General features: G+C 39.5%; 2 protein-coding genes across 10 annotated transcripts in view; one reads left to right on the top strand and one right to left on the bottom strand.

Moving 5' to 3' along the window:
- The window catches only part of LOC123677347 (breast cancer anti-estrogen resistance protein 3 homolog), a 78,532-nt gene extending 66,340 nt beyond the window's left edge, over nt 1–12,192 (top strand). For 5 of the 9 annotated variants that reach the window (XM_045613802.1, XM_045613797.1, XM_045613801.1 and 2 more), the window contains 5 exons: nt 4,401–4,691; nt 4,752–5,484; nt 7,525–7,945; nt 8,144–8,312; nt 8,724–9,750. In XM_045613802.1, the coding sequence (XP_045469758.1) occupies nt 4,401–4,691; nt 4,752–5,484; nt 7,525–7,945; nt 8,144–8,312; nt 8,724–9,254 (2,145 nt within the window). In that variant the 3' untranslated portion in view covers nt 9,255–9,750. Of the gene's footprint in view, nt 1–4,400; nt 4,692–4,751; nt 5,485–7,524; nt 7,946–8,143; nt 8,313–8,723 lie in introns of all 9 variants that reach the window. The other 4 variants (XM_045613794.1, XM_045613795.1, XM_045613796.1 and 1 more) reach the window with 2 other exon arrangements.
- Nucleotides 12,193–12,307: 115 nt separating this feature from the next.
- LOC123677349 (rRNA-processing protein UTP23 homolog) lies at nt 12,308–13,290 on the bottom strand. Its single transcript, XM_045613805.1, has 3 exons — nt 13,096–13,290; nt 12,638–13,007; nt 12,308–12,540 (listed from the first exon to the last, which is right to left on the bottom strand). The coding sequence occupies exons 1-3, from the start codon at nt 13,213–13,215 to the stop codon at nt 12,383–12,385; spliced, it is 648 nt and encodes a 215-aa protein (XP_045469761.1). The 5' UTR covers nt 13,216–13,290; the 3' UTR covers nt 12,308–12,382.
- Nucleotides 13,291–13,491: the final 201 nt, after the last annotated feature.

Raw genomic sequence — 13,491 nt, 5'->3', positions numbered from 1 at the left:
TTGGTATTGATATGTCGTCTGCAAATGGTACCATGATAGATTAATCAGTTTGTGGATTATCTGAGAGGAATTTCAGATAAAATAAAGGTCCGAGAATGGTTCCCTGGGGAACACCAGACCTTACGACCTTGTAATATTATTCGTGTTGAGATTCCAGAGGATTTTTAGCTGTTTCGAATGCGTAAATTGGAACTTATTAGAAGATGAGACAAGAATTAAAATAACTATTTTTTTTAGGAGCGTTCTTCAATTCCACCTAAGGTTTTTCAACCAAACATCCGAAATCTAAAACGTGAGAATATGAATCATGTTTGGCGCTCTGAACAGAGGCGAGACGCAGTTGGGAACAGGTTCGATCGGCATCGGTGATTTTAGAAAAACGAACGAAAAAAAAAATGGTCGGTCATAACTGAATAAATGCCGCTTACTTCAGGTGGAATATCTGCGGTATTCCGGTTCTATAAATCTCGTACTGCCGTTCTGTTAATTGGAGCTATTATTTTGTCACCCGCAAAAAGGGCAGACAAGTTGATGGATGATCGTAGCGGGAACCACTTTTCTCCGCTAGATTTACCTAAATCATACGCTGGCGACGACAAAAAATGGAGGTTTATCTCGAGGAAATGCACATTGGCAGCTGTCCTTCCTGTTGTACCTAAGGGCAATAACCGTAGAATGCAGTCGTTATTGATTTTTCTCTAATTCTGTGGTTATTCCGTTCATTCTTCCACATCTTGTAGAACAGAATCGTGCGAGAATATATCAAAAACGCACAGTTTTCATGTTTATATTTTATTATTATACGTTGGTACTCCGAACTTTCCACCATGGCTTTATCTGTCAATTCATCAATTTGCCTTAAAGAAATCAGTTCTGCCAACCAACATATTTCAATGCAAAAATCACTAAATGATGTTTATAGAAATATTTCATTAATTTCAATAAATATGCAATGAATTAGAGAAAATAATCTATAATACTCGTACAGAAGGCTCATTCTACCACTCGTTCATTCAAAAACTCGCCACTTCGTGGCTCGTTTTTGAAGTTTGAACTCGTGGAAGAATATCAATGCCTTCTGCACTTGTATTATAAATAACTATTCTCTCGAATTTGACCGAGAAGAAGTGATTTGAAGGTTTGTGAACTTGTAAGTGCAAAAAACGAGATTTTCATTTGAATCCAGCACATAATTTCTCCGATACATAGCTTCTCTAATGAAATGAAATTCTGAAAAAGCACCGACATCACAACACCAATTTCGGCTCAAAATTCTAAAATTACAGACATTGTGACGAAATTTTAGGATATGTGACAGAACAATTTTCTTCCTTGGAGTAGTAAATTTGATATCGAATTCAAATAACTTAATAGAACTCAGAGCCTCAGAGTAATAAACATAGATAGAGGGAGCATATGTTATTTACAGTAAGCAAATTTTGTCCCCAACATGAACTATCAAACTTGACATGAAGCGCGCGGAAATGAAAACATATCAGTGATACGATTTTTCACTCAATTCGCGAGTTTCTCCACAAAGAACGTACTTCTTATGTCTCATTGTGAATCAACGTTTCATATCAACTCAAAATATATTGAAATAAATACCTAAATATATCAGAAATTCAGAAAACAAACTTCAAGCGCGCCAAACGACGTGAAAGAACTGATGACACTAGGAGAGCAAAAGTTGACAAACCTCGGATTTCAGCAGGTAGAAACAGAAAATAATAAATATTATGCTTATTATAACTTCGACAATTAGGAAAAATATCGGATTCCAAATATTCAAATTTGCATATTTAATCGGGAATCACTCAAATAAATATATTTCATTCAATATGAAATACATTTATAACGAAATAGTAAAATTTTGGAATTGAAAATATATCACAAACCGACAACGTAATCTAACCATGTTGGAGACGTGTGGAAACTGCGTATACTCCCTCTATTTTTTTTATTACTCCATGCTCAGAACGTAAAAAATTATGAAAAAGGGTTGAAGCTGGAATGAGATACGTCCCTGGCATGATAAATGACAGGAAATTTGGGAGAAGTTCATGATTGAGCAAATAGATGATCGATGGGAAATATATTTTCTGAGCCGTCACGTTCTAGTCGATTTCCGTTGTTTATCTTTGGTTTATTACCTGGATAAATATGTACCAACATCGTTTTCAGACGTATAGATAAAGACATTACGTTGAAACGTCTTCTCGGGATATAATGAAGACAGTCCGGGAGATACCGATATGGGTTGTCGATATAGATACCTAAAATAAATGCACTCTGAATGTTGACTAAAATCGGTATTGATTTGGACAAAAAATCACTTGAAACTAGGTCCAGGAAATGTTTTGAGTGATTGTAAAGGTTGATTGAAGTTGTGTGAGATATAGGAGGATAATAAACATAGATAGAGGGAGCATATGTTATTTTCAGTAAGCAATTTTTATCCCCAACATGAACAATGAAATTCGACATGAAGCGCGTGAAAATGAAAACATATCAGTGATACGATATTTCACTCAATTCGCGAGTTTCTCCACAAAGAACGCACTTCTTACGTTCCATAGTGAAGCAACGTTTCATATTAACTCAAAATATGTTGAAATAAATACCTAAATATATCAGAAATTCTGAAAACAAACTTCAAGCGTGCCAAACGACGTGAAATAACCGATGACACTAGGAGAGCAAAAGTTGCCAAACTTTGGATTTCAGCAGGTAGATACAGAAAATAATAAACATTCTGCATAATCTAAATTCGACAATTAGGAAAAATATCGGATTCCAAATATTCAAATTTCCATATTTAATCGGGAATCACTCAAATAAATATATTTCATTCAATATAATATACTTCATAGCGATATAGTAAAATTGTGGATTTGAAAATATATCACAATCCGACAACGTAATCTAACCATGTTGGGGACATGTAAAAATTGCGTATACTCCCTCTATCTATTTTTATTACTCTATGATTCGTCCTCCATAGATTGCTGAGGCCATTCCAGAGTAATAATAGGGAACCATCGAACTATCGACTGCAGTTTTCTTCCCACAATGGCCGTCGACGCCTGCTGGCATTTGATCGGTTCGAGGCGCCGTTATTCCCGAGGGAAGCGCCGTTATTGAAGTTCAACTATTTCATTTCGCTCCGTTAGATCCGCATCTCGCGAATAGAAATCGCCGCCGCCTTCATAAACTCCCGACGGCTCCAGACCTGGCATCGATTATTATTGGAGGACCTTTCGGGATGAACTGTATGCGAGACTTGGTTTGATCTCGAGCGGAAAACGCCGAATTTTCAATCTCTTTACGCCCGCTCCTTCACCTCTGGGATTGAAAAGGGGCGGTTGAAGGACCATAGAGTTTAAGGTAGTGTTGCGTTCCAACCGGGTTATTGGAAATGAGGTTAATTTCTGGCAAGCTGTGGAAACAAATATTTTTGCATGATCTAGCTTTCTGGATTACATACTGCAAGTAAAGGGTGTTTTTTTAGAGCTATAGAACTTTAAATAGCAATAAAACAACGATGGATTATTCGATTGACATGAATTTTATTTATCCGCAAGATAATCTTGTGGCATTACATTTTAAATATGATTTCTGGCATATGACCTCCACGGCTGGGTCGGATGTAATCCAATCTGGACGTACAATTTTCGATGACTTTTTCCAACATTTGTGGCCGTTTATCGGCAATAACACAGCGAATGTTGTCTTCCAAATGGTCAAGGGTTTGTGGCTTATCCGCATAGACCAATGACTTTACATAGCCCCACAGAAAGTAGTGTAGCGGTGTTAAATCACAAGATCTTGGAGGCCAATTCACAGGTCCAAAACGTGAAATTAGGCGGTCACCAAACGTGTCTTTCAATAAATCGATTGTGGCACGAGCTGTGTGACATGTTGCGCCGTCTTGTTGGAACCACAACTCCTGGACATCATGGTTGTTCAATTCAGGAATGAAAAAGTTAGTAATCATGGCTCTATACCGATCACCATTGACTGTAACGTTCTGGCCATCATCGTTTTTGAAGAAGTACGGACCAATGATTCCACCAGCCCATAAAGCGCACCAAACAGTCAGTTTTTCTGGATGTAACGGTGTTTCGACATACACTTGTGGATTAGCTTCACTGCGCTTCATCGCTAAACAAAATAAAATGGACGTAGTGCGCGATACGTATTCCGCACAGAACCATTATTTTCGAAATAAAATTGCACTTTTTGCAAGCGTTGTTCAGGCGTGAGTCTATTCATGAGCAATAAATATCTAAAATCGAGCTTTTTGGCTTGATAAATCCCTATTCTTCTCTCTACTTGGCCATAGTATTCATTCTGTTTTTGGCCTGTTCTCGTTTCCTCAATGTTAACATTTTTTCCAGGAGCCCATGGCAGACACCTCCATGAGCGCCCAGGAGCTCAAGAAGGCCCTGGAGTGGGAGTTATCGCTGGACAGCAGGGATCTGAGATCTCACGCCTGGTACCACGGTGCGATACCGAGATCCAGGGCCGAAGATATCGTCAGGGAGGAAGGAGGTTTCCTGGTGAGAGACTGCACCTCGCAACCTGGTAACTACGTGCTGACCTGCAGGACCAAAGGCCAGGCTCTTCATTTCGTCATCAACAAGCTGGTGATTCAGCCTGATACTGTATACGAAAGGGTCCAATTTCAGGTATGTATACTGCATGACATAGAAAAAAGAACACCCAGTTATAATGAATTTTTTTTTCAGTTCGAAGATGATGCCTTCGACACCGTCCCTGACCTCATCACCTTCTACGTCGGATCCGGCAAGCCGGTCACCTGCCTGTCCGGTGCCAGGATTCAGTTCCCCAAGAACCGGATGTACCCCCTCTCCTTCTACGCCAGCAAGTACCCCACTCCCCTTCCCCAGAGCAGACTCACCTCGCCGGCGACGACGCCCATCGGCCACCCCTCCAGCCCGCCCACCAGGTACGGCAGGGACAATGCTCCCCGACTCCCCTCCAAGAAGCAGAGGTCGCACTCCCTAACCCCCAGCGAGGTGCACAGGGCGAGCCAGGAAAAGTGCAACAGCGCTGACGGCGTCCTCATGACCAGATCTGCCGGACCCGTCGACTCCTCCTCCAGGTTCTCCACGCACTCGCTGCCGCGGGCGACGCACACAAAGCTGTCGCTCTCGGTCAGCTCGAGCACGCTGGGTAGGAACGGGAGGGTGATGACCAGCGATCCTGCGCTGTCGCCTTGTGCAGAGAGGAAGCTGTTCGACGAGGAGGATTCGCTTCTTTCGGAGTCACCGCCGCCGAAGCCGTCTAGGGTGCCGGGGATGCACCGGACGGAGTCCAGGGACTCGGACGTGACGGACTACCAACACGCCTGCACGGGCTTCCTTACACATGGCGGAGTGCAGAGGGTCACTTCGTACCACGCTTCCGGTTCAGACTCTGGAAACGGCAGCGGCGATTCGGCTCTCAGCTCTGCTGCAGGTTGGTACTTCAATGAACTCTTTCTCTTCATCCTCTCCTTCTCATTCCACTACTTCTCATTCCTCTCCTTCTAATTCCTACCCTTCTTATTCCTCCCCTTCTCATTTCCCTTCCTCATTCACCCCCTCTCATTTCCCTTCTTATTTCCCCCTTCTCATTACCCCATTCTCATTTCCCTTTCTCATTTCCAATTCTTATTTTCCCTTCTCATTTGCTCTTCTCATTTCCCCTTCTCATTTCCTCTTCTCATTTCCTCTTCTCAATTCCTCTTCTCATTTTCTCTTCCCATTTCCTCTTCTTATTTCCCCCTTCTCATTACCCCCTTCTCATTTCCTCTTCTCATTTTCCCTTCTCATTTCCTCTTCTCATTTCCTCTTCTCATTTCCTCTTCTCATTTCCTCTTCTTATTTCCCCCTTCTCATTTCCCCTTCTCATTTCCCCTTCTCATTTCCTCTTCTCATTTCCCCTTCTCATTTCCCCCTTCTCAATACCCCCTTCTCATTTCCTCTTCTCATTTCCTCTTCTCATTTCCCCTTCTCATTTCCCCCTTCTCAATACCCCCTTCTCATTTCCTCTTCTCATTTCCCCCCTTCTCATTTCCTCTTCTCATTTCCCCTTCTCATTTCCCCTTCTCATTTCCCCTTCTCATTTCCCCTTCTTATTTCCCCTTCTTATTTCCCCCTTCTCAATACCCCCTTCTCATTTCCTCTTCTCATTTCCCCTTCTCATTTCCCCTTCTCATTTCCCCTTCTCATTTCCCCTTCTCATTTCCCCTACTCATTTCCCCCTTCCCATTTTCTCTTCTCAATTCCTCTTCTCATTTTCTCTTCTCATTTCCTCTTCTTATTTCCCCCTTCTCATTTCCCCTTCTCATTTCCTCTTCTCATTTCCCCTTCTCATTTCCCCTTCTCATTTCCCCTTCTCATTTCCTCTTCTCATTTCCCCTTCTCATTTCCCCCTTCTCATTTCCTCTTCTCAATTCCTCTTCCCATTTTCTCTTCTCAATTCCTCTTCTTATTTCCCCCTTCTCATTACCCCCTTCTCATTACCCCCTTCTCATTTCCCCTTCTCATTTCCTCTTCTCATTTCCCCTTCTCATTTTCCCTTCTCATTTCCTCCTCTTATTTCCCCCTTCTCATTACCCCCTTCTCATTTCCTCTTCTCATTTTCCCTTCTCATTTCCTCTTCTCATTTCCTCTTCTCATTTCCTCTTCTCATTTCCTCTTCTTATTTCCCCCTTCTCATTTCCCCTTCTCATTTCCCCTTCTCATTTCCTCTTCTCATTTCCCCTTCTCATTTCCCCCTTCTCAATACCCCCTTCTCATTTCCTCTTCTCATTTCCTCTTCTCATTTCCCCTTCTCATTTCCCCCTTCTCAATACCCCCTTCTCATTTCCTCTTCTCATTTCCCCCCTTCTCATTTCCTCTTCTCATTTCCCCTTCTCATTTCCCCTTCTCATTTCCTCTTCTCATTTCCCCTTCTCATTTCCCCCTTCTCAATACCCCCTTCTCATTTCCTCTTCTCATTTCCTCTTCTCATTTCCCCTTCTCATTTCCCCCTTCTCAATACCCCCTTCTCATTTCCCCTTCTCATTTCCCCTTCTCATTTCCTCTTCTCATTTCCCCTTCTCATTTCCCCTTCTCATTTCCCCTTCTCATTTCCTCTTCTCATTTCCCCTTCTCATTTCCTCTTCTCATTTCCCCTTCTCATGTCCCCTTTCTCATTTCCGCCTTCTCATTTCCCCTCTTCTCATTTCCCATTTTCTCATTTCCTCTCTTTCTCATTCCTCTCCTCCTTGTTTCTCCTCTTCTCATTCCTCCCCTTCTCGGTTCTCTCCTTCTCATTTCTCCCCTTCTCATTCCTCTCCTTCTCATTCCTCTCCTTCTCATTCTCTTATATGTTATCCAAATAAATCTTTGATTTTTACTTTATCAAGCTTATTTCTTAGTAGTTCCGCTCTGGTTTCAAGACCACTTATCTCTTCCATATTTAATCGTAAAATCGATTATTTTTTAAGTAAAAGAAACAATTCCTCCACAGGTGACCCAATAGAAAACCAAAGAAACTCAGGAGTGATAATCAAAAACCCCAGATATAACATGTCCACCTCCGAATCGTCCACGACGCTCAAGAACTTCGACTTCGACCCGCAGGAGATCGAGCAGAAGCTGTTGGAGCGATGCAAGGCTGAGTACCCGACCCTATCCAGGTTCGACCTGGAGAACTACCAGACCCTCCTGCTCCCCGTAAGCGAGAACAAACCCCTCGATGCTCAAGCCCTCAGGGGCGTCAAGATGATACTGAAAGACTGCGGTTCCCGGATACTGGCCAACCACCTGACCAGGACGGACCTGGACGTGATATTCAAGCAGGAGGAAACGGATGGCGTGGTGCTGAAGAGCGGTTTGGAACTGTGCACGTTGCCGCACGGTCACCAGTTCAGGCTAGATCTCATAGAAAGGTATGAAAAACTCTACAAATTGTTGTGGTGCTGTGCTTTTTCCTATCCTTGGCTTCTAATCAGGCAGCATCTCAAGAGGTATTCTTTCAGGTCTTATAGCACTATCATATATTGAGGAGTAGAAATTCTGCTTAATCTAATACAAATACAAACTAGTTAACTAGCGAAAGCGTCTCACGACAAAAATTCTGATTTCAGGACGGAGTGCTTGAAGTTACTAGTTGCAGTTACCATTTTAACGTGCTCTGACGAGAATGAAAGGACAGAAACTTTATATAAGTGGATCGAAATAGCGATAGACACCAAAACAGCCCTCGGGAACCTGTTTGGTTTCTGCGGTATCATGCTTGGTCTATGCTTGCCACAGGTGAGGAATGTTTCATTTATTTATTGCCTTCAATTTTGATTTTTGTGTACGAGTTCAATTTCTGTTTTATATGTGGGGTTCTAAATTTCTTAGGTGTTCTATATGTGTGGTTCTAAGTTTCTTAGCTTGACCGGACTGTCTGTTTTATATGTGTGGTTCTAAGTTTATTAGCTTGACCAGACTGTCTGTTTTGTGTGAGTGGTTCTAAGACTCTAAGTTATAAGCTTCTGAGCTTAACTGGACTGTTTTATATGTGTGGTTCTAAGTTTCTTAGCTTGACCGGACTGTCTGTTTTGTGTGTGTGAATTGTAGGAACCTTTTAAATCTCATATATTCCCTTGCTGGTCGAGGGGCTTTGGAAAGACCCTACCATTGTACTCTCACTAAAACTGAAAACCCATATGATTTCAGATCGAGAGGCTACACACGACGTGGCACATGCTTCGTCAGAAACACACGGACGTGGCCTTCAACTTCGAGTCGAAACTAAGGCCGACACTGAAGAACATGAACAATTGCTCAAACCCCCAAGCACCTAACACCACCATACCACATCTCCTGCCTCTCGTCATACTGCTGGAACGCGGGCTGGAGGACTTCCGCTCCACGGGCGACCACAACAGCCTGAGCAGCAGCGGCCTAGGGCTGCGCGAGCACAACTCCCAAGACTTTGGCCTCACGGCCCTCTTGAACCATCTGCAGGCAGCCCGGAAGTACGTTGACCAGAGCGCCAACTACCTCAGGAACGCGGAAATCGTGATGGCGGAGGCGCGAATGGACGACATCACCTTGGGCATCTTCCACACGGAGTTCCACCTCAAGTTCCTGTGGGGCAGCAGAGGGGCGGTAGCAGATGCGACGGACAGACACTCCAAGTTCGACCAGATACTGACAGTGATGTCCGAGAAGTTCTGCAACCTCGGCGACGACTCCGAAGTGTAACTTTTGTGATTTTTTGTACATAGGAGGCGGGTCCGGATGGGTTGACGGCGCGACTGGCTGGTTGCCGGTTTGGAGGCGTTTGGATCTTCAAACGGACGAGTTCAAATGGGCCTTATTGAACTGAGAACCGTTTGACTGTTTCACTTTAGCTTTAATTCATTTCCGGGATCAATTCAGGTTTTTTACTGATGCAGATTAAATTTCCACAAAATCTCAATGAACTTGCTGATTTTTGTCGGTTTAGTTACACCATTTGTAACTCTGGAACAGGTTGAACTACAGATGTGCCATTCTCACGGTTCTTGTTGAATTTGGTCTGTTATGTTGATCCAAACATTCATTTTGGTGGCTACTTTTAATCAATAAATTGCAGATACAGGGTGATTCACCGGGATGGCCTATTAGACGTTTATGGAAAACTAATCATAATTTTGAGCTGAAAATTTGCATATTGGAGTTTGAGACAATGATCTTTCTCCCTAAAATATTTTTAGATCTCTACAACTTCCGGTTATACCGAAAACAGACTACTACTTCCTTATTTCGAAAGGCACACCCAGTATATTATTGCATCATTAGATAGCTTTTTTGATGGCAATTTCGGCAATATGCCATACCTTGGGTAAAAATTCAACGGTTCATGAGTTATTGGGATTCTTATGAAAAAAAAGGTAGCGATGAGAACTCTCATTTTTTTGAAAATTTCAGCAGAAAAAGCTTTTTTCGAAAAAAATTTTTTCTTTTTCGATTCCGCAAATACGTAGTATAATAAGACTGTTTTCGGCTTGGACCAAATATGTACAGGGTGGTTATAAGAGGATCATGAACTTGGACAACTCAAATTCATCAAAACTCAAGATTTTCAAATTAGAACCTATATTTTTTATTATTTCAGTCGATACTACGTCCAAAAATAGTGGGGGTTACCTAAGCAAACCCTATACCTAAAATGAATACTTCAAGAGTTATCGGGGAAGAACTTCAAATGAGGAAAAACCGCTATTTATAACTGTGTTAATAACTGTCTGTTACTTCCGGAAAACACAGAAAGAAACTAAAATTCGATGTTTGGATAACTAAATTTTAAATTTCATGAATTTCAATTGATTTTTCGTTGGGATTGTTGAGAAATCCATAAACCAATACAATTTTCAATTACGAATAATTCATTACAATTCTTGATATGTCAAATTTAGTTATGAAAACATCGAATTTTAGTTTCTTTCTGTGTTTTTCGGAAATCGCAGACTACTCCACACCGTTATAAATAGCGGTTTTTCCTCATTTAAAGTTCTTCCTCGATAACTCTCAAAGTATTCATTTTAGGTATAGGGTTTGCTTAAGTAACCCCCACTATTTTTGGACGTAGTATCGACTGAAAGAACAAAAAATATAGGTTCTAATTTGAAAATCTTGAGTTTTGATGAATTTGAGTTGTCCAAGTTCATGATCCTCTTATAAACAACCTGTACATTTTTGGCCCAAACCGCAAACAGTCTTATAATACTACGTATTTGCGGAATCGAAAAAGAAAAAAATCTTTTTGGAAAAAGCTCATTCTGCGGTAATATAAAAAAAATGTGAGTCCTCATCGCCACCCTTTTTTTATAAGAATCCCAATAACTCATGAACCGTTGAATTTTTCTCCAAGGTATGGCATATTGCCGAAATTGCCATCAAAAAAGCTATCTAATGATGCAATAATATACTGGGTGTGCCTTTCGAAATAAGGAAGTAGTAGTCTGATTCCGGTTTAACCGGAAGTTGTAGAGATCTGAAAATATTTTAGGGAGAAAGATCATTGTCTCAAACCCCGATATGCAAATTTTCAGCTCAAAATTATGATTAGTTTTCCATAAATGTCTAATAGGCCATCCCGGTGAATCACCTTGTATAAACTTGTTGATTAAAGAACCAAATGATGGAGAGAACAGTTAACGATTGCTATTTACAAAAGAGTTTATTGTGCGGTCAACCTGACGCAGCGCAGTTTCCATATTTGTCGATTTTGAATTTGATTTATTTGGGAGCTGACTAGCATGTTTATGTTCCGACATATCAATTGGTCTTTCCTTGAGTTTAAAAATCGACCCTGAAACACCAATCTCGACTGGATCGAATCGAGCTTTAAAATTGTAATTTATAACTTTTTGTATTATAAGAAGGTGCTCATTCAAAGACCTTAATTTTCACAGTATGCGAATTGAAAGATGGTCGTTTTTTCTTTTGGATTACTGACAATACGACTTCAAGACTGCCATTGTTATTAGTTTTCCTTTGAGTTTAATTATGTGCAATTTTACTGGCTGCTTCTCAGCAATAAATGAACGAAAAAACGTGTTCAAGACTACTGCTTACAGTTGTCGATCTATAATTTTGGAGAAATCTATTATTCCCGAGTATGGACAAAGTTATTGCAAGTAAATATTTGATTTAAGGCCTTTAGACAGGCTAGATTCTGTATCCATCTCTGCATTTGTATAGTTCCTTTTAATTATATTTTTTACAACCTTTTTCTTCGCTTTTAACCAAATGAATACTTGCTAATGTTGAATGTGATTTGCCAGTTTTCATCACATTATGGACTGTCAGATCACAACATTCATTCAATATAAACTAAAAATACTCGGGAGGAACAATGTAAAAAATTTACAGAATTGTAATAAATTTTATAGCAGTGCTTTTAGAGAAGTTTACAAGCTTTTTTCATTTCCAAAAATTTAATGTGATGTAATGAAATGAAAATAACGAAACGATATGTATAACTATCATAAAAATTTATAATTATATAAATATTGTAATGATTTAATAATTTATTAACGGGTCTATTTGTTAGTTAGAAATCATAAATATTTCTAGTAGATTTCTGTGTTACCACAGTGTTAAGAATGATTCCTATCTATAAATATATCACAAAGAAATAAACAAATGTATTAAATCTGTAGTTTCTTATTTTTTCCTTACTCTAACACGTAATTTAGAATTAAATATGAACCAAAAGTTAATTCTTCTGAAACTTTGATTAGGTAAAATAAATTCAATGAATCGACATCTCAAATAAATTATAACTTTAATGGATATGATACAAAAATTTACCTTACTCATACTATTTACAAAACAATATATTATTATTGTGATTTTTGTGGAACCTTCTTTTTCTTTTTAAGACAAGATTTTGGATTTGGCCCTTTAGCTTTCTTTTTCCTGATTATTTTTTTCGGTGCCTCTACAATTCCATGGGCTTCTTTCATTTTCTTCAGTTTTTCTCTCTCTACAGCTCCAAGTCCTATAAAAACAAATTGTAAATTGTTAGTCATATTATGTATAAAAAAGTTGTTAATAGGTTGCATATAAGTATAATAAAAAATGTGTATTATATATACCTGAAAGTTTATCCTTAACAAATGATACAGAAGCCATTGAGGGCTTTTCAAGAACAGGAGTTTTATTATGCAAGTATAGTAGAGCTGCTCCTGGAATCTGTCGAACTTTGTCTTCTAAATCCCTATCTTGCGTAGCTAGTATATAATGTTTTTCATTAATCTCTCCCATCATTGATAACAGACAGTTAGTAGCAGAAATAGGTTGCTTTTCATGTCCACATTTATGCAGTCCAAACTGTTTCAAGACCACTAAAGCACCAAGCACTTTGCTACCAAATTTTTCCATTTCTATAATGACACATGGGGTCGTGAATATCGAAACTTCTTTTAGTAAGTACCTTGGAATATTATCTGCGATATGGATTTTATTCTGGAAAAAATTGTGATAACATATATTCTTCTGAGGATTTTTATTGGGCATACGAAGGTTAAGATACAACACAAAAAATATACTTTACCTGCAGTGCAGCGAAACAGAAAGTCCCGTCAACCAATAATTGATATGGTTGTCTGAAGTTAAAATTGTTTTCATAAAATGCAGTTATGCTTTTCACTTTTTTAATTCTATTTGTTTTCATTTTGAAACGTTCCTAATACCCGATTCTTGAAACGAAACTTCTAGAACTTTGAGGTTATTTTGAGTTATAACCTAATTATCATTTGTTTACGTTTGAACTACTCTGTGTTCTCACTGAACCGGTTTTCTTCTTCATTGTATGGATATTGATTATTGGCCATCAAATGATTTCAATTGATTTTAAATATTTCTATTTATGAATAACTTAATTATTGAACAACATATATTCATACTATCTTGAAAAGTATTTTAATTTTCAAATTATCATTGACCACAA

Source organism: Harmonia axyridis, chromosome 4, assembly GCF_914767665.1.
Source record: "Harmonia axyridis chromosome 4, icHarAxyr1.1, whole genome shotgun sequence".
NCBI lineage: Eukaryota > Metazoa > Arthropoda > Insecta > Coleoptera > Coccinellidae > Harmonia > Harmonia axyridis.
Note: the sequence above shows the minus strand (reverse complement) of the source record. Positions and strands in the feature narration are given on the sequence as shown.

Excerpts from the sequence above, each read along its gene's own strand:
- LOC123677349 (XM_045613805.1), bottom strand. The coding sequence starts at position 13,215 with ATGAAAACAAATAGAATTAAAAAAGTGAAAAGCATAACTGCATTTTAT. Across the intron at positions 13,008-13,095 it reads TCTGTTTCGCTGCACTGCAG|AATAAAATCCATATCGCAGA; the intron begins GTAAAGTATATT and ends AATTTTTTCCAG. Across the intron at positions 12,541-12,637 it reads TGTTAAGGATAAACTTTCAG|GACTTGGAGCTGTAGAGAGA; the intron begins GTATATATAATA and ends TTGTTTTTATAG.